General features: G+C 35.7%; 1 protein-coding gene across 1 annotated transcript in view; it reads left to right on the plus strand.

The window, feature by feature from the left end:
- The first annotated feature begins 212 nt into the window (after nucleotides 1-212).
- Nucleotides 213-24,902, plus strand: part of SERINC1 (serine incorporator 1) — a 30,251-nt gene continuing 5,561 nt past the window's right edge. Inside the window, exons 1-7 of the mRNA XM_008566905.1 lie at nucleotides 213-382; nucleotides 17,594-17,755; nucleotides 19,902-20,071; nucleotides 21,087-21,166; nucleotides 21,409-21,546; nucleotides 23,235-23,404; nucleotides 23,514-23,604. Coding sequence (XP_008565127.1) covers nucleotides 344-382; nucleotides 17,594-17,755; nucleotides 19,902-20,071; nucleotides 21,087-21,166; nucleotides 21,409-21,546; nucleotides 23,235-23,404; nucleotides 23,514-23,604 — 850 coding nt within the window. The 5' untranslated portion in view covers nucleotides 213-343. The remainder of the gene's footprint in view (nucleotides 383-17,593; nucleotides 17,756-19,901; nucleotides 20,072-21,086; nucleotides 21,167-21,408; nucleotides 21,547-23,234; nucleotides 23,405-23,513; nucleotides 23,605-24,902) is intronic.

Here is a 24,902-nt window from a genome sequence, read left to right on the forward strand (position 1 = left end):
TTCAACCAAATGGCAAGTAAACGTGGGTTCTCCTCACACCATTTTCTCAACTTGGCAAACTATGGTCAGCCGTGCCTTAGTCAAAAGCGTTCGGCCAGGAGTCTTGGGGAGATTTCCACCTGGAAAGCAGACGGTCTCACGGGGTGGGATTGCGCATGCGTAATCTCAGCGCAGCACCCTCCCAGTCACACCCTGCCCAGGCCTGGAAGGAAGTGACGCACAGATGAGGGGCGGGATGTATCCTGCGCCGGAAGTGTCTCTCAGATAGTAAATAATCCTGGAAAGGCAAGGAAGACGCTGTCTCCATTTTGTCTGTATCGGCGGATCTTGCGACTCTGTGGCAATGGGGAGCGTTCTGGGGCTGTGCTCTATGGCGAGCTGGGTAAGGTGGTTTTTTTGCGGCCTGCGGGGTGCTAGCGTGAGCGGCGGAAGAGAAGGCGACCCGAACGGGCTGGGTGAGGCCCGGCCGGAACGTGCCACCCCACCCAGCAGGGAGTGCCTTCTGTCCCCATCTTCTTCCCATTTCCTGTGGTCTGTCCGAGTCACTTTCGAGACCTTGGGTCTTGGGCAGAAGAGACCATGCTGGCGGTGAGATGCAGTGGAGATGGAAGAATGACCCAGATGGACGAGAAAGAGAGCTGATAGCCCCCCTCCCCCACCCTTCTTTTGTGAAAGCTGCCTCCCATTCTTTCAGGCCCCTTTTCGTGATTTTCTTTTGTCTGCCTAGGCCATCTCTTCAAAAGTCTTCAGCCCCTTCCTCAGTGGTGCCCTTCCCTCTCTTCTCGTCATCTCTTCCTCGGCGACCTTAGACTGCTGCACTGTCATCCTTAGAAACATGTCGTCGTCTTTGTTCTGTTGCGCAGACAGAAGTGCCCGTTATTTGGGATAGTCTGGCAGTAATATTGATGTAGTAATACCATTCTTGAGATAAATAGTCCTAGCTCTGCCACTAGGTTTTCGGCCTTAATGGTATCAGGGAATTATACTTCTCGAGTAATAATTTACGTACCTGGAAAAGCTGGTCAGTTCTGTGGTATGAAATATCATGTATCTCTTGACATAAAGCATTATGTGTAATGTGAAATTTGATGCTTAATTGAGTGTACGTTGCATTTTGATAATAGTCCGAGTTGTTCAAATGAAACCATTTTCATTATAGTGACAAGATTTCTTGATTCAGATGCCACAAATAAATTCCACTCTGCTTAATATAACCTCTCCCCCTCCAAAAAAGAGACAGAACATTGGCAGTACAGTTAATAAAGATATTTGTGATTTGGGGCGCAGCATTTGGGTTCAAATCAATATTTCTTTAATCTGTGATTTCCAAATTTCACTTCTTAAAATTGCTTGTCTGACTTCCCAAATAATTGTATTATATATACATTAACCAGCACTTTGATTATTTTAAATGCCTCACCTCTATTCGAAAAGGTTTTCATAAGGCTTGAACTATAAATGTTAAATTTTAATGAAATAATATGTGAAGGTTGTTACTCCAGTCAGGCCATTTTCTTGACTGTGTTGTATTTCTTCTTGTAGTTGGGCATGGAAATCTAGTGTATTTTATCTCAATAAGATATTAAAGTCTAGTTGAGTCTACTGACTTTTATACAAGAGAGGCATATTTAGTGTAATAAATAAAAAAGCATTAAAACTAAGAAATGATTATCATAAGATTTTTATTGTTTTTTTGAGATGTCCCGTGATTTAATTTTTAATGTCAGATTTTGTCCAGTTATCAAGTGGGCATGCTTTAGTTCTTTGTGTAAAAGGAGAGATATGTGTTTTCCATTTTATTCTCAAAAGGTCCAGTTCAGTGACAAGCAACCTTTTTTGTCTCAGGGACAATTATTAAAAAAAAAAAAAAAAAAAAAAAGTTTGAAAAAAATTTTTTGTGTGTGTTTTAAATCAGGAATAAAATAGCTTTAGCGAACACCATGAGAAAATTATTAATACTTTTTCAACTTAGATTGCTGCCTTTATTGACTAGAAGAATGTGATAAAATTGACATTGCGTTTTAGTTAGTCTCTGTTAATACCAGACTGGAAAAGTAGTAACAAGGAAGCTGTTTTTGGATCTTCCAGTAATTAGGTCTCTGGGGGATAGAGAAGTTAGGTGTCCATAGTTGCTCGTTACACTTTCTGGGTCATTATGGTGGGTCCAAGAATTTATTTTATAGTATGCAGTTTTAGTCATCTTTTTGCCTTTCCTTTCTTTGATTCTGTTTCTTTATTCTTGAATTGTTCAATTTTAGAGCAGGTCTATAGTAATTGAAGGGGAACTTGCCTTGTGTTATACAGATCCATCTCTTACATGTTCTTAATAGTTAATATGCTTATTTATTTACTTAGAGGTTTTGATGAAATTAAAATTTATTCAAATTTATCATTACATTAGGTAAACCAGAGTTAAAAACAAACCTCATTCTTTTTGCATGTGTCTATAGGTTTAATCAAATTTAGTAGAAGTTTTTTTTTATTATTTATAAAATAGTTGTAGAAAATTTCTGAAGTATGAAATACGTCTAAAAGAGAAAAATTACATGTAATCCCACTGTGCAAAGATTGGAGTTTTAAATTGTTGATTCCTTGGTTCATGGTAGTATCATCTTTAATTCATGCATGTTTTTTCTCTTTTTTTGATTGGTGTTTTCTTCAAATTCTTATAAACATCTCTGGACCTCTCACTTAATTCTGTAAGTACAATGTTACCAGCGACTAGTGACTTCTACCTACTTAGTTGCACTTCCCCATCCTAATATCAAATTGGAGTCAGTGAGTAGAATTGATTTTTTGAGTGACTGAACCTTGTATACAGTAACTATCATTTCTTTGCCCAAGATATTTAATGTAGCCGAGAAGAAAGAGCTAGTGATTACTGAGTGCCTGTTTTGTGCCAATCTCTGCTAGATTTTTAATTTTTAACGTTTTTTGTGGAAATGATTCATAGTTGCTATGAATAGTCAAGCAATGCAGAGTACAAAGAAAGTAAAAATGGTACCAAAAAATCCCACCAGCAATAACATTTCTTCTCTCTCATTTCATACATAAAAATGGGTGGATGAATAAACAAAAATACTTTCTTAGGAATGGTAACATGCTAAACACGTATTTTTAAGCAAAGTATTAAATAATTTATTTTAGATTTAATAAAAAGAAAAGTAAAGTAAAACTGAAGAATTGCTGAACTTTAAGTAAACCTTTATTCATCAGGAGAGTTTCCTAAAAAGATACCTCTAAGAGTCTAAGAAGAGGTGTTTCTTTAGGCCACCCCCCAACATTTTCACTGTCTGAAGATATTTTTTGTTGCCACAACTTGGGGTGAGGGGTGCCACTAGCATATACTGTTTAGAGTCTGGGGTGTTATTAAATATTCTACAGGACAGCCCAAAACAACAAAGAATTACTAGGCCCAAAATGTGCCTTGGTTGAGAAGTCCTGTTCTAAATTTAAAACAATGATTGTATAAAGATTAAAGTTAGAATAAATTTTTAAGGACATTTTTATTTTAGAATAAAAATTAATATTCATCTATTCTCATATATCCTGCCTTTTATTAATTGTATGATTTAAAAAATTTTTTCATTCAGACTGCACATATGGTTAGTCCCCCTTTATTTGCAGTTTCACTTTCTTTGGTTTCAATTACTTGCACTGAACCAAGTTCTGAAAAAATATTAAATGGAAAGTTGTAGAAATAAACAGTTCCTAAGTTTTAAATTGAGCATCATTCTGAGTAATATGATGAAATCTCATGTCACACTTCATCCCACCCAGGATGTAAATCATGCTCTTGTCCACCAGATCAACACTGTAGACTCTCACTGTCTCTTAGTCTCTGCATAGTCATCTGGTTATCAGATAGACTTGTCAAGGGATTGTCACGGGATTGTGCTCCAGTAACCTTACGTTCTAGTAACGTTTTTTTTTTTTAAATTTAAAAATGGCCCCAAAGCCCAAGAGTAATGATTCTGGCAATTCGGGTATGCCAAAGAAAAACCATAAAGTGCTTCCTTTAAGTGAAAAGGTGAAAGTTCTTGACTCTTTAATAAGGAAAGAAAAAAAATCATAGTGAGGTTTCTAAGGTCTGTGCTAAGAATGAATCTTGTATCTGTGAAATTGTGAAGAAAAAAGAAATTTGTTCTAGTTGCTGTTGCATGTCAAACTGCAAAAGTTATAGCCACAGTGCAGGGTAAGCGCTTAGTTAAGTGGAAAAGGTATCAAATTTGTGGTGAAAGACGTGAACAGAAATGTGTTCCAGTTGATGACAGTCGGCTCAGTACTGTCTGTGGTTTTAGGCATCTTGGAACATACCCCCGCCATCAGTGGGAGACTATTGCAGGTCCATGTGGCTTAAAGAAAACAGTATACCACTACCATTTCCACTCTTTGCAGTGTTTCTTTAGGTATTTATCTCCATATTTCTAAAGATGCATATAGCGTATTCTTGATTTTTTTTTTTGGGGGGGGGGGGTTTGTTTTAGACATTGTCTTTTAACTATAGAAGATGAAGAATTTAGCAACTGTCCCTTGATTTCAACTGGCCCTCATCCCCCACCCCCACCAAAATCACACACATACTTATTATTGTGACTATTTAAATAAGTTAGTATATGTAAAACTATAGTAAGCACTTAAATAAATATGTGAGCTCTTTATTATTTTTGTTACTATGTGAAGCTCTTCAGCCATAGTTTAGCCATGTAACAAATACACAGTAACTTTTCCTTTCACACTCACCTTTTTATGTTCACTGAAGTTATTGCTTGCTTTATTTTCTGTGCATTTAACTAATTTAACCTCATACTTTTACCCAGCTATAGACATCTCTTAGAAAGTTTAGATGTATGTGATGATTGATCTAACATTGGAGGTTATGTTTTCCAGAATCTTCTGACCTGCCCTAGTCTGTACTGGTAGTCACTGTTTTCATCCAGGGTCTCCGTTAATCCTCAGATAAAAGTACACATTACCTCTCTCTTGGACTGAAACCATTTTTTCCTTCATTGCTTGTCCTCTTTTTTTGTTTACGACCATGCTTTGGTGTAGTGCTCCTTGAGTAAAGAGCATGGAAAGTATACTTCAGTGGGCATAGAATGTTAGTTTGGAAGTCATTTTCCCTCAGAATTTCGAAGGCATTTTTCCTATGTAGTCTAACTTTTAGTGTTGTTTTTGGGGATTCTGAAGTCATTTTAGAAACCTTTTCTTTGTGACCTTTTCCTTCCCATTCCCACCAGTTAATTGAATTTCTTGAGTTCTTTGTTGTTTCACCTGTACTTTCTCTGTTCTCTTTCTGATTCAGTGTACCTATTTCCTTCAGAACTTTGTAATTTCCCCATTGTGTTCTGTCTTATATCGGCCTGGTATCCACCCACTCCCAACACACCTCTACATGTTTGCAGCTTACTTATTTCTTCTGCTTGAGTAGCTAAAGAGTTTTTATTTATCTTTGAAATTAAATAACCATATATGTCTGAGTCTAAATCTTTTGTCACTTTTTTTTCTTCTCAAAAATAGTGTATTCTTTTGATCTACATATTTATTTCTTCATCTAAGGAAGTTTTTCTTATATTAGATCTTTGAATGTCCTTTTCTTTGTTTTATTTAGAGGATTTTCTATTTTATGGACACCACAGTCACCTGCATGTTATATTGTCCTTGTTTTCCTTCCATATTATTTTTTCTATATTCATTTTTGTCATTTTTTAGTAAAGGTATAATTTATACACAGTAAAATATACTCTTTGTAGTATACAGTTCTGTGAGTTTAGACAAATGCATATAGACATGTAATCACTATGGAACAGTTATCACCCTAAAAAATTCCACTGTCCCTTCCTCGACAACACCTGTTGTCTGTCTTTAGAATTTTGCATTTCTAGACTGTCACATACATGGAATCTTATAGCTCATAGCCTTTTGATTTGCACTTCTTTTGCTTGGCATAATTCATTAGAGGTTTATTCATGTTACCGGAAGTTTTAGTAATTTGTTCATTTTTATTGTTGAGTAGCATTCCATTGTTTGGCTGTACCATTGCTTGTCTATCCATTCACCACTTGAGGGACAATTCCAGGTTTTGATAATTACAGGTAAAGTAGCTATAAGCATTTCCATAAGAGTTTTTTGTGTAACTGTATAAGTTCTTGTTTTGCTTGAATAAATATCTAGGAATGGAATTGCTGGATCATATGGATGTGTATGTTTGACTTATGAGAAACTACTTAGTTGATTTCCACAATCACTGTACCAGTTTTCATTCCTGCAAAGTAAGAGAGTTACTAGTTGCTCTGTATTTTTCTCAGTAGTTGATATTGTCACTTTATAATTGGGTTGTTTGTTTTCTTATTACTGAGTTTGCTCTGGCAACTCTGTTAAAAATTCCTTAACCATATTTCAGTGAGTCTATTTTTGAACTCTTTTCTGTTCGATATTTTTATGTGTCCACTCTTTTGCCTATACTACCGACTTGATTACTGTGACTTTAAAGTTAGTCTTGAAATCAGGTAGTGTGAGTCTTTATTTTTATTTTTTTATATTTTTAACATTACTCATTGTAAATGTATTTTGTGGCCCTTTACCAATTTCTCCCCCTCTCCCTTTCCTGTCTCTGGTGCCCTCAGTTCCTTTCTCTCCTTTGAATGTTCAAGGAATTATTGTGATTATTATATCTTTCCTTCTTTTTTGTTTATTTTTTATTTCTTTCAGCTCCCTCATAAGTTGAGAACATGCAGTTTTTCTCTTTCTGTACCTCGCTTATTTCACTTTTCTCTAAGTTCATCCATACTTTTCTCTAAGTTATTCATATTGCTACAAATTGCAAATTTCATTCCTTTTCATGGCAGAGCTATTCCTGTATATTTACCACATTTTCCTTATCCAGTCCTCCTGTCAATAAACATTTAAGATGGTTCCAACTCTTAACTATTGTAAATAGAGCTGTGATAAAAATGGGAGTGAAAGTATTCCTTCTCTGTGATGATTTCCATTCCTTTGTTTCAACGGGATTGCTGGATGATATGGCAGTTCTATCTGTAGTTTTTTTCATACTGTTTTCCTTAATGGCTGCACTAATTTACAGTCCCGCTAACAGTGTAGGAGGGTTCCCCTTTCGCCATATCCTTTCCAGTATTTGTTCTCTATTTTTTTGATACTGGCCAGTTTAACTGTCGTGAGATGATATCTCAGTGTGATTTTGATTTGCATTTCCCTGATGCTTAGTGATGTTAAGCTCATGTGTCTGTTGGCCCTTTATATATCTTCCTTTGAGAAATGTTTATTCAACTCCTTTGCTCATTTTTTTAATTGGGTTACTTGTTTTTTTACTGTTAAGTTGTTCGAGTTCCTTGTGTATTCTGGATATTAATTCCTTCCTGAATGCATAATTTGTGAATATTTTCTCCTATTCTGTATGTTGTCTTTTCACTCTTATAACTGTTTGTTTTGTTGTGCAAAGGTTTTTATTTTGATATAATCTTATTTGTTTATTTTTCCTTTTGTAGCCTGTGCTTTTGGGATCTTGTTCATGAGTCTGTGCCCATTCTTACTTCATTAAGTATTTACACTGTGTTTTCTTTTATGAGTTTTGTAGTTTCTGGTCTTATGTATATGTCTTTAATCCATTTTCAGTTGATTTTGTGATATGGCGAGAGGTACAGGTCTAGTTTCATTCTTCTACATATGGATGTCCAGTTTTCCCAGTACCACTTCTTGAAGAGGCAGTCTTTTCTTCAATGTATGTTCTTGATGCCTTTGTTGAAGATTGGTTGGCTGTAAGTATGTAGGTTGATTTCTGGGTTCTTTATTCTGTTCCATTGGTCCAAGTGTCTGTTTTTATGCCAGTACCATACTGTTTTATTTACTTATAGCTTAGTAGTATACTTTGAAGTCAGGGAGTATAATGTCTCCAGCTTTTTTTTTTTTGCTCAGGATTCTTTTGGCTAAGAATGTCATTGGTATTTTGATGGGGATTGTATTGAATCTGTAAATCATTTTTGGTAATATGGACATTTTCACAATATTAATTCTTCCCAATCTAAGAGCATAGAATGTTTTTCTATCTTTCTGTGTCCAATTTAATTTCTTTCAACAGTGATTTGTAGTTCTCATTATAGAGATCTTTCACCTCCTACATTAAATTGATTCCTACCTATTTTATTTGGTGAGTATTTTAAATGGGATCTCTTTTTTGATTTCTTTTTCTACTAGTTATTGGAATATAAAGAAGCTATGGATTTTTGCTTGTTGATTTTGTACCCTGCAACTTTACTGAAATTGTTTATCAGCTCCGAGAGTTTTTTGGTAGAGTCTTTAGGTTTTTCTGTATAGGATCATGTCCTCTGTAGATAGGGACAGCTTGACTTCATCTTTTTGAATTTGGATGCCATTTATTTCTCTCTCTTGCTTGATTGCTCTGGCTAGTACTTCCAACACCACGTTAAGTAGCAGTGGTGAGAGTGAGCATCCTTGTTTTTTTCCTGTTCTTAAGGGAAAAGCTTTCCTTATTCAGTATAATATTGGCAGTGGGTTTCTCATATGTGACTTTCATCATGTTGAGATACTTTCTTTGTCCTAATTTACCAAAATTCTTTATCATGAGGGGGTGTTGAATTTTGTCAAATACTTTTTCATTGTCTATTAAGATAATCATAGGGTTTTTGTCCTTGATTTTGTTGATGTGATGTATCATATTTATTGACTTGTGTGTGTTGAACCATCCTTGCATCCCTGGGATAAATCCCACTTGATCAAGGGTGTGATTTTCTTGATGTGTCGCTATATTCTGATTGCTCCTATTTTGTTGAGGATTTTTGTGTCAGTGTTCATTAGAGATATTGACTGTTAGTTTTCTTTTTTTGTTGTATGTTTATCTACTTTTGGTATTAGGATGATGCCGACCCATAGAATGAGTTTGGGAGAATGGCCTTTTTCAATTTTTTAGAATAGTTTGAGGAGAATTAGTATTAATTCTTCTTCACAGGTGCAGTAGAATTTAGCAGTAAACTCATCTGCTCCTGGGCTTATCTTTGTTGAGAGACTGATTACAGCTTCAATTTTTTGCTTGTTGTTGGACTCTTCATGTTTTCTATTTTTTCTTGGTTCAGTCTTGGTAGTTTTTATGTGTCCAAAAATTAATCCATTTCCTCCAGGTTTTCAAATTTGTTGGTGTATAGTTGTTTATAATAGTCTCTAATGATTCTCTCCAGGTTTTCAAATTTGTTGGTGTATAGTTGTTTATAATAGTCTCTAATGATTCTTTGGATTTATCAGGTATTGGTTGTAACATCTCTTTTTTCATTTCTGTTTGTTCTTATTTGGTTCTTCTGTCTTCTTTTTTTTTTGTCCTTTTTGTGACTGGTAAGGGCATTGCAACCCTTGGCTTGGTGTCGCCCGCACCGCACTCAGCCAGTGAGCACACCAGCCATCCCTATATAGGATCTGAACCCGCGGCGGGAGCGCCACTGCTGCTGCGCTCCCAGCGCCGCACTCTCCTGAGTGCGCCACGGGGTCGGCCCTTCTCTCTTCTTTTTTTTTTTTTCCCTTTTTGTCTTTTTTCGTGACCGGCAACGGATCGCAACCCTCAGTGTCGCGCCCGTACCGGACCGCGACCGGCAACGGGATCACAACCCTCGGTGTTGCGCCCGCACCTCGCTCAGCCAGTGAGCGGACGGTCTGTATGTGGGATCCGAACCCTCGGCGGGAGCCGGCGCACTGTAGCAGTGCGCCACCGGGCTGGCCCCCTTCTCTCTTCTTTTTTAAGTTAGCCTAGCTAATGGTTTGTCTATTTTGTTTATCTTCTCAAAAATTGAACTTTTTGTTTCATTGATCTTTTGTATCATTTGGGAAAGGGGTTCTGTTTCATTTCTGCTCTGATCTTAATTATTTCTTTCGATTTACTAAATTGGGGTTTGGATTATTCTTGTTTTCTAGTTTTTTGAGGTATAGTGTTAGGTTGATTATTTGATGTCTTTATGTTCTTTTGATGTGTTTACTGCAGTCAGCTTCCCTTTTAATAATGCTTTTTCAGTATCTCACAGGTTTTGGTATGATGTGTCTTTATTTTGATTGGCTTCAAGAAATTTTTTTGATTACTTGTTGAATTTCTTCTTGGACCCATAGGTCGTTCAGGAGCATGTTGTTTAGTTTCCATGTACTTGTATAGTTTCCAGAGTTTCACTTGTTATTGGTTTCTAGTTTTAATCCATTGTGGTCTAAATAAATACTCAAAATGATTTCGTTTTTTAAAAAAGTTTGTTGAGACTTGACTAGTGACCTAACGTGGTGAAGAATGTTCCACGTGCTGATGAATATACAGAATGTATATTCTGTAGTAGTTGGATGAAAGATTCTGTAGGTATCTTCCAGGTCTCTTAGGACTAAAGTGTAGTTTATTTTTTTATTTTTTATTTTTTTATTTTTTTATTTTTATTTTTGTCTTTTTCCGTGTCCAGCAACGGATCGCAACCCTCGGTGTTGCCCCCGTGCCTCGCTCAGCCAGTGAGTGGGAACCGGTCTGTATGTGGGATCTGAACCCTCGGGCGGGAGCACCGCCGCGCTTCCCAAGCAGCGCACTTATCCAGTGCGCCACTGGGCCGGCCCCTAAAGTGTAGTTTAAATCTTGTGTTTCTGTATTGATTTGTTGCCTAGATGACCTGTCCAGTGCTGAGAGAGTGGTGTTCAGGTCCCCAACTATTATTGCATTTGGGTCTATCTCTTTCTTTAGGTATAATGGTGTTTGCTTTATATATCTGTGTGATGTGGTGTTGGGTGTTTCTACATTTATGATTGTTATGTCATCATTCTGGATAGAGCACTTTGTTATTATATGGTGGCCTTCTTTATCTCTTTTTATGGTTTTTAAAGTCTATTTCATCTGATATAAGAATAGCTAGTCCTGCTTGTTTTTGGTTTCCATTTATGTGGCTTATCTTTTTCCATCCCTTCACTACTAGTCTGTGTTTGTCTTTATAGGTGAGATGAGTCTCTTGAAGACAGTATATAGTTGGGTCTGCCTTTTAATCCATTCAGTCAGTTTGTGTCTTTTGAGTGGGGAGTTTAATCCATTTAAATTTAGGGTTGTTATTTAAAGGTATTGTTTTCTGGCATTTTATTGATTTTTGTTTGGATGTTTTAAACATCTTTTGTTACTTTCTTTCCCTTTTATTGTCTTTGTTAGTAGTTAGTTTTTGAGGTGGTAAGATTTAGTTTCTTTTTCTTGTTTGCATTTTTGTTCTTTCAGTGGGTTTTGTTCTTGTGTATTCATGGTAATGATGATCATTTTCAGATTCTAGATGCATGACTCTTGAGGATTTCTTGCAGGTTGTTTGTGTGGTGGTGAACTCATGCAGCTTTTGTTTGTCTGGAAAATATGCTATTTCTCCCTCATTTCTGAAGGATAGCCTTGCTGGGTGTAATATTCTTTGCTAGCAGTTTTTTCTTTAAGTATTTTGACCATATCATCCTTTGTCTTCCAGCCTGTAGAGTTTCTGTTGCAAAATCTGCTGTTAGTCTGATAGGGGCTCCCTTATAAGTGACTTCATACTTTTCTCTTGCTGCTTTTAGGATTCTCTCTTTGTCTTTGAGTTTTATCAGTTAGACTAAAATGTGTCTCAGAGAGGATCTTCTTGGATTGAATCTGTTTGGGGATCATTGAGCCGCCTGGATCCTGAAGAACTGTGTCTCTCCCTATACCTGGGAAGTTTTCCATTATCATTTCATCAAATAGGTCTTCCATGGCTTTTCCTTTCTTCTCCCCTTTTGGAACACCCCTGATTCAAATGTTTGTGTGCTTAAGGTTGTCTGCTAGCTCTCTTAAATTTTCTTCATTTAAAAAAATTTTTTTTCTACATTTGCTTGTCAAAATCATTTGAGTTGTTTCAAAAAGACTGTCTTCGAGATTAGAATCTCTTCTGCTTGTTCTAGTCTATTGCTTAAGCTCTCAGTTGTATTTTTTATTTTGTTCAATGAATCTTTTAGTTTCATGAGTTCTGCTACATTCTTTTTAAAGGTATTAATCTCTTTGTAAATTTCCTCCTTCATATCCTGGATTTTTTTTTCTCATTTTTTATGTTGTTTAACTGAGTCTTCTCGTATTTCAGTGCATTTCCTTAAGTTTGTTGCTTGGAATTCCTTTTCAGTTATTTCAGGGGTTTCTTGCTGCATGGTGTCTAGCTTTTGAGACTTACTGTATTCTTTTGGTGGTGTCATATTTTCTTGGATTTTCATATTTTTAGTATGTCTTTGTTGATGTCTGGTCATCTGGTAGAGCAGTTGCTGCTTCTATTACTCTGGAGTAGGTTTTGAGAAGAGAAATGTCCTGTTCTTTTTCTGGTTTCTGCTGGTGAGTCTCCTTGTGTCAGTGTAGTTGAGTGACTGTTGGGCCACCTGCATGGTGACTGTGGCTGGTACTATGGTGGAAAGCCACTGTTGCAGAGGCCATGGCTGTGGCAGTGGCTATGGTGGACCATCTGTGCTGAATTGGTGTTTTGGATGTGCTCCTGCCTCCTGCCATGTGGGGGTACTGCCTATGGTTCCTGTCTAGGACTGCATGTGTGCTACTGCCCGCTGCTAGGCAGTGGGAGCTGCCTGCAGCTCCTGCCTAGGACCCCATGCATGTTCCTGCCTTTTGCTGGGTGATGGGGGCTGCCTGTGGCTCCTGCCTCATTGAGAGTCTTTGAACTTTACATTTTTTTTTAACTGAGCTATTCTAGTTCCTTTGTGTTTCCATGTAAGTTTCTAAAATATCTAGTTTATTTCCATAAAATTGCCACTGGGATTATGATTTGGTTTGGGTTGAATCTATAGATCAGTTTGGAAAGAACTGACATTTTAAAAATAGAGTCTTTCAGTTCTTGAACACGATAGATCTTGTCGTTTATTTAGGTCTCTGATTTCTTTTACCAATGTTTTGTACTTTTCATCCTTGGAGGTCTTGCTTGTATCTTGTTAGATTAATGCCTAAGTTTTGGGGTTTTTTTGTTTTTTTTTTTTTTTCAATTTCAATTTCCAGCTGTTAATAGTATGTAGAGATATGATTGATATGTGTATATTGACCTTGTAGCCTGTGATCTTCTTAAATTTGTTTATTCTAGTTGCATTTTTGTAGGTTCCTTGAGATTTTCTATGTAGAAAATTGTGTTATGTGTGAATAGGATAATTTTATGTTTGGCATTTGAATTTGTATATCTCATTTATTTTTCTTGCCGAATTGTATTGGCTAGGACTGTCATTGTGAAGTTGCATACTAATGGCAGGAAGCAGATATGCTTACCTTGTTTCAGATCTCAGAGGGAAAGCATTTTTACTTTCACCATTAAGTATGATGATTATGTGTGTGTGTGTGTGTGTGTGTGTGTATGTAATATATATACTGTCTGGATATATATTATGTAGAGAGAGAGAGGGAGAGGGGATGTTCTCATCTGTTCCTTGTGTAATGAGAGTTTTTATAACAAATGGGCATTTAATTTTGTCAGATGATTTTACTAAATCTATTGAGAGAGATGACCATTGTACATTTTCTTTAGTCTGTCACTGTGGTGAATTTCATTGGTTGATTTTCAAAAGTTGAGCCAGCCTTGTTTTCCCAGACTAAGCCCCACCTGGTCACAGTGTATTATCTTTTTTATATTGTTGTGTTTGACTCACTAAAGTTTTATTTTTTTTATGTCCATGAGAGGTAGTGATCTGTTGTTTTCTTATAATATCTTTGGATTTAGCATCCCTAATTTTGGCCCACTTTTTAAATAAGAAAAATATATATGTTTGCCATTTCCATTGTTCTCCATTCTTTTCTGTTTAGATCCAGATTTCTGTCTGGTATAATTTTTCTTTTGCTTGAAGGATTTCCTGCAACATTTCTGGTAGTTTAGCTCTCCTAGTTTTGGATTACTTTGTGTTTTCAAAGACTGAAAATGTCTTTTGTCTTAAATTTTGAAGGATATTTTCACCAAGTACAAAATTCTGTTTACAGTGTTATTTTCAATACTGACTTTTGGCTTGAAGTGTTTTTTACTAGAAGTGTAATTTTTTTCTTTGGTCCCTTGAGTATAACTTGCCTTTATTTATTTAAACTGCTTTTAAGGTTTTTCTTGTTATCATTCTTTTTAAGCAGTTTAATTGTGCTATGACTTGGTATAGTTTTCATCATGTTCATTTTCCTAGGGCTTCCTTGAGCTTCTTGGATCTATGAGTTTACAGTTTTCTTTTCTTTTTTTTTTTTGTGACCAGTAAGGTGATCGCAACCCTTGGCTTGGTGTCGCCCACACCACGCTCAGCCAGTGAGCGCACCGGCCATCCCTATATAGGAGCCGAACCCGAGGCGGGAGCACCGCTGCTGCGCTCCCAGCGCTGCACTCTCCCGAGTGAGCCACGGGATCGGCCCCAGTTTTCATTAAATTTGGGAAAATTTTGGCAATTATTTCCTCAAATAGATCTTCTTGTCTCCTCTGTCCTTCACGGACTCCAATTTCACTTCTGTTAAACTGCTTGAAGTTGTCTCACAATGATCTGATGATCCTTTGATTATTGTGAGCCTCTTTATTTTAGATCATTTCTAATGCTATGTCTCAGGTTCACTAATCTTTTCTACTGTGTCTTAGTGGTATTTTGGGGGTTGAGATATTTTATTTTTTATCCCTAGAAATTTGATATGGGTCTCTTAAATTATCTTCTGTGTTTCTCTTTATCATGCTTGAGGTTTCCTCTACCTTTTTGATCATAAGTATACCTATAATATTACAGTTTCCTATTTGTAGGTGAACTCAATCATCTCTCATTTCTAGGTTGTTTTGAATGGTTGATTTCATTATAGGTTGTATTTTCCTACTGCTTTACATGCCTGCCAATTTTTACTAAATATCAGAGGTAAATTTTACCTTGTTTGGTGCCAGATATAGTTGTATTTTTAAAAAAAATATCCTGGAGCTTTGTTCTTTTTTTTTTTTTTTCTTTTTTTTAATAAGATGACCGGTAAGGGGATCTGAACCCTTGGCTTGGTGGTGTCAGCACCATGCTCAGCCAAGGAGCCAACCGGCCATCCCTGTATAGGATCTGAACCCATGGCCTTGGTGTTATCAGCACCGCACTCTACTGAGTGAGCCACGGGCCAGCCCTGAGGCTTTGTTTTTGAACATAGGTGAGTTACTTGGTGAGAACTGGAACTTTTTGGTGTTTGTTTTTAAGCTTTGTTAACTGAACCTAGTGTATCCTTTAGACTTTCGGCTGATTTTATTTATTTATTTATTTATTTATTTATTTATTTATTTATTTATTTATTTATTTATTTATTTATTTATTTATTTATTTATTTATTTATTTATTTATTTATTTATTTATTTATTTATTTATTTATTTATTTATTTATTTATTTATTTATTTATTTATTTATTTATTTATTTATTTATTTATTTATTTATTTATTTATTTATTTATTTATTTATTTATTTATTTATTTATTTATTTATTTATTTATTTATTTATTTATTTATTTATTTATTTATTTATTTATTTATTTATTTATTTATTTATTTATTTATTTATTTATTTATTTATTTATTTATTTATTTATTTATTTATTTATTTATTTATTTATTTATTTATTTATTTATTTATTTATTTATTTATTTATTTATTTATTTATTTATTTATTTAATTTTTTTTCCCAGAAGTACTGAGTTATATAGCCTTCTGATTTCTCTATTTATTGCCTCACAAATTACTACGTTTTTTCACTCTTCGTGACCAGCTCCCCATCCCCCCAGCTCCTTGGGTAATTTATTCAAGTGTATGTACTAATCATTGCTCAGCTAATGCTTGCTCTCTCTGTATCTTTGTACCCTCTAGGAATCTGCCTTATGAACTATAGCTGCCTTCACTTCCCTAAACCCCCACCTGTCTCCTGCAGTCAGGAAGACTGTTGGGCTCTACCTGGATCCCCCTCCTTGCACTGTACATCCTCCCTAGGCAGAAAGATGGGCCAGTCATAGGGCTTCATTGTTTCCTCTCAGACATTACTGCCCTAGATTGCCTTCATTGTCAGAAAAACCATTATTTCATTTTTTTTTCCCATTGTTTAAGGCAGTAGGGTAAGTCTAGTTACTTTAGCCTGAATTTATTGTAATTATTCCAAGTATTTTTGTATCAGTAATTTTATTTTTAGCTATTGTCTGTTTTGTTCCTTGATAGTTAATTAGTTTTTTAAGTTTGTTTTCCCCCTTTTCATTTCTTTTCTTTTTTTTTTTTTTACTGACCGGTAACGGGATCGCAACCCTCGGTGTCGCGCCCGTACCGGGGACCGGCAACGGGATCACAACCCTCAGTGTTGCGCCCGCACCACGCTCAGCCAGTGAGCAGGAACCGGTCTCCACATGGGATCCGAACCCTCGGTGGGAGCGCGCGGCGCACTCTCCAGTGCGCCACCGGGCCAGCCCTCATTTCTTTTCTTAGCCCTGTAATTCCCTTTTCGATTTTGTTGATTTTTCCTCATTTTATTTTTGAAGTCATCATCGTTTTTTTGTTTGTTTTTTTCTTTTTTAAATTTTTCTGTAGCTCTAATGAACCATTGGCAGGAAGTTTCTTTTTCTTACTGAGTTGTGTTTATTTCATATTAGATTCTTGATATGTTTTCTTTTTTTTTTTTTATTTCTTTGTCTGAGAGAGCTATTTTTAATTTTTGTTAGAGTATGTTTGCATAGTTGCCATGACATTTGTTTCTATCTTGGTGAAACTTAATATCAAGCAGTTCTGTCCCTGCCTGATACTGGTTATTGTAGCATGTCTGGCTTCTACAATACTATTGTTGTATGGTATGTGAGATTCTTTTTCCCCCAGAGCTATAGTTCTAGAGCTGGAATATCTTTTGTCTGATGTCCTGAAATCTGAATGTGTGGTAGAGCTCACCCCACTTTATAGAATAAAAAGAATATAGAAGAAAAAACTTTGCCCTTTTGAGATATTGATTGTAAAATACCTGTACCAGTGTTCATCTCTCCTGGACAGGAGATTATCCTATTTCCTTAGTCTATACTAGTAGTTTAGTGTGGAGTTCAGTGGAGATAGTTAGCTGGCTTCAGTTGTTCACTTACCCATTTTTGCCTGACTCCAGTTGTAATTTTCATTGTTGTCATCACTACCAAGTCACAAGAGGGAAAAGATAAGGATACCAGTTCACTTTATTTTCTTCCCTGGCAGTATTTGAAAATTCTCAGAATTTTGTGGATTCACCATTATATCTGGAGGTTAAGGAGCAGGGGTTGGAGGTAGATTTAGCAGCTGTGCTACTGATGAATATTCCATTTCTTTTCTTAGTTAAACTTTGCTTGCTGCTGGCGATTATTTTCCCTTTGTTGTTTTATCTAATTTTATTCATTTTGCTTAATATAGAGGGCAAGGGCTTTTTTGTTTAACTTTGCTCCACCTTCTTCCAGAAGTTACTATGTTTTATAGTTTTTAGATAATGTATATGACCTAAGTACCTTTTATCTCTTGGAAATTTAGATCTCTTTTTTTTTTTTCTGTTTTGAAAAGGTAGCATATAAATTTTCATTGTATCATTTTAAACCATACTGATTTTCAATATTCTTTTTCCCAGATACCATGCTTGTGTGGTAGTGCCCCATGTTTACTGTGCCGATGCTGTCCTAGTGGAAACAACTCCACTGTAACTAGGTTGATCTATGCACTTTTTTTGCTTGTTGGAGTATGTGTAGCTTGTGTAATGTTGATACCAGGAATGGAAGAACAACTGAATAAGGTTCGTCTTTTTCTTTAAATTTATTGATTAACTGAAGCTGTAGTGTATACATATATATGCATAAAACTGATTTGGGGTATTGGAAAACGAGTAATGTAACATAAGATACTATGTAATCCCAATTTTAGTAACTCATAATCTTTCAGAAAAGACAAAGATAATATAAGTTAACTTGTTAAGTTCTGTGATGTTGGTACAGAAAATGTGCTGTGGTAACACAAAGGAAGTAATTCTCACCAGGTAAGTGTCAGAATTTCAGTGGATCTCAAAAAGGTGACATTTTAAGAATGAGTAGAACTTTTGTATGACAAGATTGAAAAGTAGGATAATGAATAAAAAGAGCTTTTTGAGCAGAGTATGCTTTAGGAAAATTAATGTGGTAATTAAGAAAGGATAGGATTCAATCAGTTAAATATGGAGGCTGTTGCAGTGGTGTGATCAGGAGTATATAGAGGGCCTGAAATAGATTTTATGGATGTAGACTTGACTGAGAGTGGTATTTAAATAATAGACAAGTTTATTCTAGGAAACTGGAAGAAAACTGTTGCTATTAACCCAGAAAGAAAAATTTAAAAAGGTGGTTTTTTTTGTTTTGTTTTAAGTTTTTTTCAAGGAATCAGGTTGTGAAAGGAGATGGAGTAATATAATGAATTTAGTTTCTAACATGTTGACTTGTAGGTACTGTATCACATATATCAGATATATATGGCTTAGTCAATTCAGGCTGATATAACAGGAATACCATAGACTGGGTGGCTCAAACAACAGAAATTTATTTCTCACAGTTCTGGAGGCTGGAAATCCAAGATCAGGGTGCCATTATGGTCAAGTTCTGGTAGGGTCTTCTTCCTGGTTGTCATGTGGCCATTTTCTTGTATCTTCACATGGCATAGAGAGAGAAGCAGCGAGCTCTCTCATGTTTCTTATAAGGCACTATTATGATGAAAACATGAACATATAAGTCAAAAGAGAAATCACAGCCAAAAACTGTGTGTTACAGATAGAGAAGAAAATTGAAACCCATGGCAGCATATGCCTAAAGAAGACCATTCAGAGTGAGCAAAGCTTACAACTTTGCCAGTATCTCTTACCTAAGAGAGTTGGTGGAGAAGGGAAACCTCTGAAGGAGCAATGAGGAAAGAGGAACCAAGAGAAAGTACAGTACAGGCTTTAGGGAGGAGAGTTTTAAGAGACAGGACAGTGTCTGTGCAAAAAAGAGATTAAGGACTGTGAGGATTAAGAAGTAGCCTTTGTATTTGACAACTAGTACATGACTAGTGTCCAGAAAAAGCAGTTTCTTTAGACTGCTGGGTATGGAAGGAGTGGGAGGAAATAATTTATTCTCATGTATGTGAATAGTGTATGTAGTTCTGAATAATACTCCCACTTACTTCACTTAATTCTTCTATGCATTCTGATTAGAATGTGGCTTTCTGAAATGGTCATCAGTCTTTTTCATGATTCTAAATTAAAACAAAAAACTACTGCCAGCTTGTATGCTGTTAAGCCAAATCCATTCATGATCAAAAGTAGTACTTATAGAATAAGGGAGCAAACGCAAAATGGATTTAAGTAGCATTGGCTTTGAAAAGCCATTATTTTTCTTTTTAGTTTTAGAAACAGACTTAGTTACTCTATGATTCTTTAAACTTTTATTGACTTCATTTTTCTCTTATACATGCAATTCAGTTTATAACAGTAGAATACATGTTTTAAAAATTTTGAATAAATTGGGCCAAGCCCGTGGCACACTTGGGAGAGTGCGGCGCTGGGAGCGCAGTAGCGCTCCCGCCGCGGATCCCATATAGGGATGGCCGGGATGCTCACTGGCTGAGCGCAGTGCGGCCGCTCTCAAAAAAAAGGACAAAAAAAAATTTTTTTAAAAAAATAATTTACAACTCAAACATATTAGGATTGGCCTTGGTAGTCTATCATTTGCTCGCATGAAAGTTTAACTCTCTCATTTTATCTGATTATAATGTCAAAAGAGAAATCACAGCCAAAAACTGTGTGTTACAGATAGAGAAGAAAATTGAAACCCTTATCTTGATTACATTATTATATTCATCATGAACTATAAAGCACACTTGTTTTTTTATTTTTACTTAATGAAAAAATGGTGGATTATGAACTCTTGTTTTTCTAGATTCCTGGATTTTGTGAGAATGAGAAAGGTGTTGTCCCTTGTAATATTCTGGTTGGCTATAAAGCTGTATACCGTTTGTGCTTTGGCTTGGCTATGTTCTATCTTCTCCTCTCTTTACTAATGATCAAAGTGAAGAGCAGCAGTGATCCTAGAGCTGCAGTGCACAATGGGTGAGTTTTTGAATAAATTTCAATATAAAAGTCTGGGAAGCCTTAATTTTCAGTAATTTTCAGTCTGTCTAAGGAAACTGTAAAGTAAAATAAACTTACACAGTTTGCAGAATTGTTTTGTCTGTTCATGAATGACAGAGAACTCTACTAGAGAATGTTAGACTTTAGATATTAAATGGTAGCCTTGTGTCACTTATTGGTATAACCTCTTGTAATGTTTTATATTTTCATCTTAAAAAGAGGATCTATCACATCTGTGACTATTAAATGAAGAACTATTATTTCTCTTAGCTTTTTGTGGACCTGTCCCAATGCATAAGACTCTCAGTTCCCTAGACCTAGAGTTGAGCCAAAATGGAAAACTTTATTTTTAAACAGAGGATTGATTTTCTAAATGGTTGTACTGGAAAACCCAGAAACTTCAAGGTTCTTGTTATCAGTCTGTTTTAATGTAGAGCACCACTTCTGGTACGCCAAATGTTTTGAATTTGATTTATTTTTATTTTTTTTCCTACAGATTAATTTTTTTTGACTATCTGTTATTGCATGTCTAGTAATACGTGATACCAAAGACAGGAAGAATAAACAAGTAGAATATAAATATTAATGGAAAAATGTGATGTGACAGGTTGATTTTATTTTATTTTGCCCCTTTAGTCAGTGGTTACTTTAAATTATCAGAGTTTTGGATGAAGGCATTTATCATGTATTTATTAAAACTATTCATTAGTACAGTACTTCCACATATTATCCCACTTAATACATAAAATATACCTGTGAAATGGAATATTTTCATTTTATCGTAATGAATTAGTAACAAATATATATTTCTTAAAACTGTCTTAAAAGCAGTTTATGTAATAGTCATCTTTTCTGATTTTCAGGATGTCCTCAGAAAGACTACAACAATTACATAAAGTGTAGCCATTTTTTAAGATGCTCTTAAAAGATTTAATATATGAAATTATTTGTTGAATGAATGTTTATTAATAAATTGTGTTTCTTTTTGTTTTAGATTTTGGTTCTTTAAATTTGCCGCAGCAATTGCAATTATTATTGGTGCATTCTTCATTCCAGAAGGAACTTTTACAACTGGTAGGAAATCTTTTTTTTTTTTAACTTGTATGATATTGATGTTTTATAAAGGAAACTGAAATAATTGTTGCCTGGAGCTATACTTGTTTGTTTTTTGGGTATTTTTTGTTTGTTCCCAGCTGGCAAAATCAAGGCAATTATATAAAATTTTATTTTCCCTTTTGTGTATTGTGATTGTGAAAAGGAAATAATAAAAACTAATCCAGCCCACTCACTTGTATGTATGCATTTTTTTCTTTCAGTGTGGTTTTATGTAGGCATGGCAGGTGCCTTTTGCTTCATCCTCATACAGCTAGTCTTACTTATTGATTTTGCCCATTCGTGGAATGAATCATGGGTAGAAAAAATGGAAGAAGGGAACTCGAGGTGTTGGTATGCAGGTAAGCTTTCATCTCACAGATCATCTTCAAGATAGTTGAACTGTTTAGGTGAGAACAGGTATGTAGACTAGAGGGAAATCACTTAAGATGATTATGGTGTAATTTCCTGTGAAGTTTTTAGTTTAAGTTTGTGAGAGTGTCATGATATTACATAGTATCAGCAACTTCTTCAGAGATCTTTTGACCAATTAACTAAGAACATACCCAAAAACCAGGAAAGAATCCAAAAGAACCCAAATAGCTAAAATAGATTTTCCAAAGCCTATTGCTGAAAGCATTTGTATTTTACAGTCTAATTTCCTAGCCTATAGCAAGTTAAAAGTAAAAACATTAAAGGGAGGAAGACTGTCAGAAATAAACATACAGTGGTACAATTCATACAGCAGTAAATGGAAAAAAATCTAAAAAAGCAACTCTGTGATATGTTATATAAGTGCAAAGGATGCTGTTATATGTGCATCAGTAATACGGAATTTCTGTAGTAGCATAATTAATGTTTGTTTATTTATAATGATGAGCTAAAACATGGTTCAAAATTCAGATACTGGGACCAAACAGGTAACAAAAATGAGGGAATTTTAAATGCATACTGAATCTGTGTGCAAATAGTAGAGCATGTGATCAATTGGAGAATGTGAATGCCCCACCTAAAGTGCACAGCTACTGCTCAGCTCCATCCATTGGTTGTATTGTGGGAACGTGAACTTGGTATTGCTTGATTTTTCTGATTTTCTTCAAAAGAAGCCATAAATCTGTATTTCAATGTAAAATGATCTGGGTTTCAGCTAAAACAAAAATTTAAACGAGAGTGCAGGCCAAATCCAGTTCATCTGCTAGTCTAATATTTCAATCACGTAAATAGTTTGTGTTGTTTGATCTTAGTGTTTAAAAAGAGTTTGGTGCGCAAAAGAAATAAGCTTGGTCTTTAGGAAACTTCACTTACATAGAATATCTTATTCTTTAATGTAGTCTAATGCAAGGGTTTTTGTCTGTTTTGTTCCCTGCCGTATTCCCAGGACCTGTTGTAGGCATTCAGTAAATATTTGTTGGATGGATCCCCTGTCAGTGATGCAGTTCTACATAAGTACTTATGTATTGAGCAAATATTAGCACAAAGACTCAAAACACTTTGTGTATGTTAAAATTTAAGTAGAACCAGCTTAGGTTGTCTTATTAAATAATAGTGACTTACCTTTACATAATATATATGTTTTTAAGATTTTGGTTGATGAGGAAAAGCATCTTGTTTTGAGGGCTTAATATTACCAATGAAAATAATTTTGTTTCTTAATGCTCTTGCTTACAACTGAATGATTATGGCTCTTCAAAACCCTTAAGTAATATTTCTCTTCTAGTTATTTTTATTTTGAAAATAATGGCTAATGTACATGAACATGGTTTGTAAACTCTAATATAGGTATTACTATTAATAAAAATCATACTAGTATGTTACTAACATTGTCTTTCAAAATACATAATAGTGACCTGTGTGTAGAATATAGAATTCTTTAGCAATAAAGTTCAGAGTTAATTTTCTTCCCTGCTTTTATAGCCTACATAATGCTAGTGGTGTTAGTTGCTTAAAATGTATTTTTTGATAGAATGACAGATTGTTTTTAAAACAAATCCCATGCCTAATTCCTAATATTTGTGATAAAGTCTGATTATCCAATTATTTTCTTTCACAGCCTTATTATCAGCTACAGCTCTGAATTATCTGCTGTCTTTAGTTGCCGTTGTCCTGTTCTTTGTCTACTACACTCATCCAGCCAGTTGTTCAGAAAATAAGGCATTCATCAGTGTCAACATGCTGCTCTGCATTGGTGCTTCTGTAATGTCTATACTCCCAAAAATCCAAGTATGCTCTTCATAGCATTAGTTTTTATGAAGCCTGTACCTTTCTAAATTTTTATAGATCTTGGATGATGTCAGGATATTTATTTGTGTTGCTCAATGGTTTTTTGTAGGAATCACAACCAAGATCTGGCTTGTTACAGTCTTCAGTAATTACAGTCTACACAATGTATTTGACATGGTCTGCTATGACCAATGAACCAGGTATGTTTTGTTTGTGTTTGTTTTTCATGAGTACTGCAGTTTTTTTTTTTTCAGAGGTGATCGTTTTGTGAGATTAAGTTACTTAAAAATTAAACTCTAGAATAATAAAGTATGGAGATAATACCATTTTTGAGATATTACTTCTTTTTTTCACTTAGTTTCTTCCTTTACTAACAAAATTATAAGAAGGTTATAAGACAATATAAAAATTATGAAAAAATACCTAATTTTGCACAGTACATAAAATAGTTATATATTAAGAAATAAAAGCCCTTCAAAGGCTTGTTGATTCTGTTTTAAACAGTATAATTTTTTCACATTATTAATTTTTTTTGTCTGTGATTTCCTTACAATTTAATGTGATACAGGCATACCTCAAAGATATTGCAGGTTCAGTTCTAGATGTAGCGAAGTGCTAATATCTCAATGTGAGTCTCACAAATTTTTTCATTTCCAGTGCGTATAAAAGTTATGTTTACACTATAGTGTAGTCTTTTTTTTTTTTTTTTCCTTTTTGTCTTTTTTCGTGTCCAGCAACGGGATCGCAACCCTCGGTGTCGCGCCCGCACCTCGCTCAGCCAGTGAGCGGGAACCGGTCTGTATGTGGGATCCGAGCCCTCGGCGGGAGGCGCCACCGCGCTCCCCAGCGGTGCACTGTAGCAGTGCGCCACGGGGCCGGCCCTATAGTGTAGTCTTTTTTTTTTTTTTTTTCTTTTTTTTTTTTTCCTTTTTGTCTTTTTTCGTGTCCAGCAACGGGATCGCAACCCTCGGTGTCGCGCCCGCACCTCGCTCAGCCAGTGAGCGGGAACCGGTCTGTATGTGGGATCCGAGCCCTCGGCGGGAGGCGCCACCGCGCTCCCCAGCGGTGCACTGTAGCAGTGCGCCACGGGGCCGGCCCTATAGTGTAGTCTTTTTTTTTTTTTTTTTCTTTTTTTTTTTTTCCTTTTTGTCTTTTTTCGTGTCCAGCAACGGGATCGCAACCCTCGGTGTCGCGCCCGCACCTCGCTCAGCCAGTGAGCGGGAACCGGTCTGTATGTGGGATCCGAACCCTCGGCGGGAGGCGCCACCGCGCTCCCAAGCGGTGCACTGTAGCAGTGCGCCACGGGGCCGGCCCTATAGTGTAGTCTTTTAAGTGTTCAGTAGCGTTATGTCTTAAAGACAATGCACATAACCTTAATTTTAAAAACTACTTTATTTCTAAGAAATGCTAATGATTAGCTGAGCTTTCAGCAAGTTGTAATCTTTTTGCTGGTGGAGTTTCTTGCCTAGATTTTGATGGCTGCTGATCGATCAGAGTG

This window comes from Galeopterus variegatus, unplaced genomic scaffold (genome assembly GCF_000696425.1).
Source record: "Galeopterus variegatus unplaced genomic scaffold, G_variegatus-3.0.2 Scaffold17, whole genome shotgun sequence".
Taxonomy (NCBI): Eukaryota; Metazoa; Chordata; class Mammalia; order Dermoptera; family Cynocephalidae; genus Galeopterus; species Galeopterus variegatus.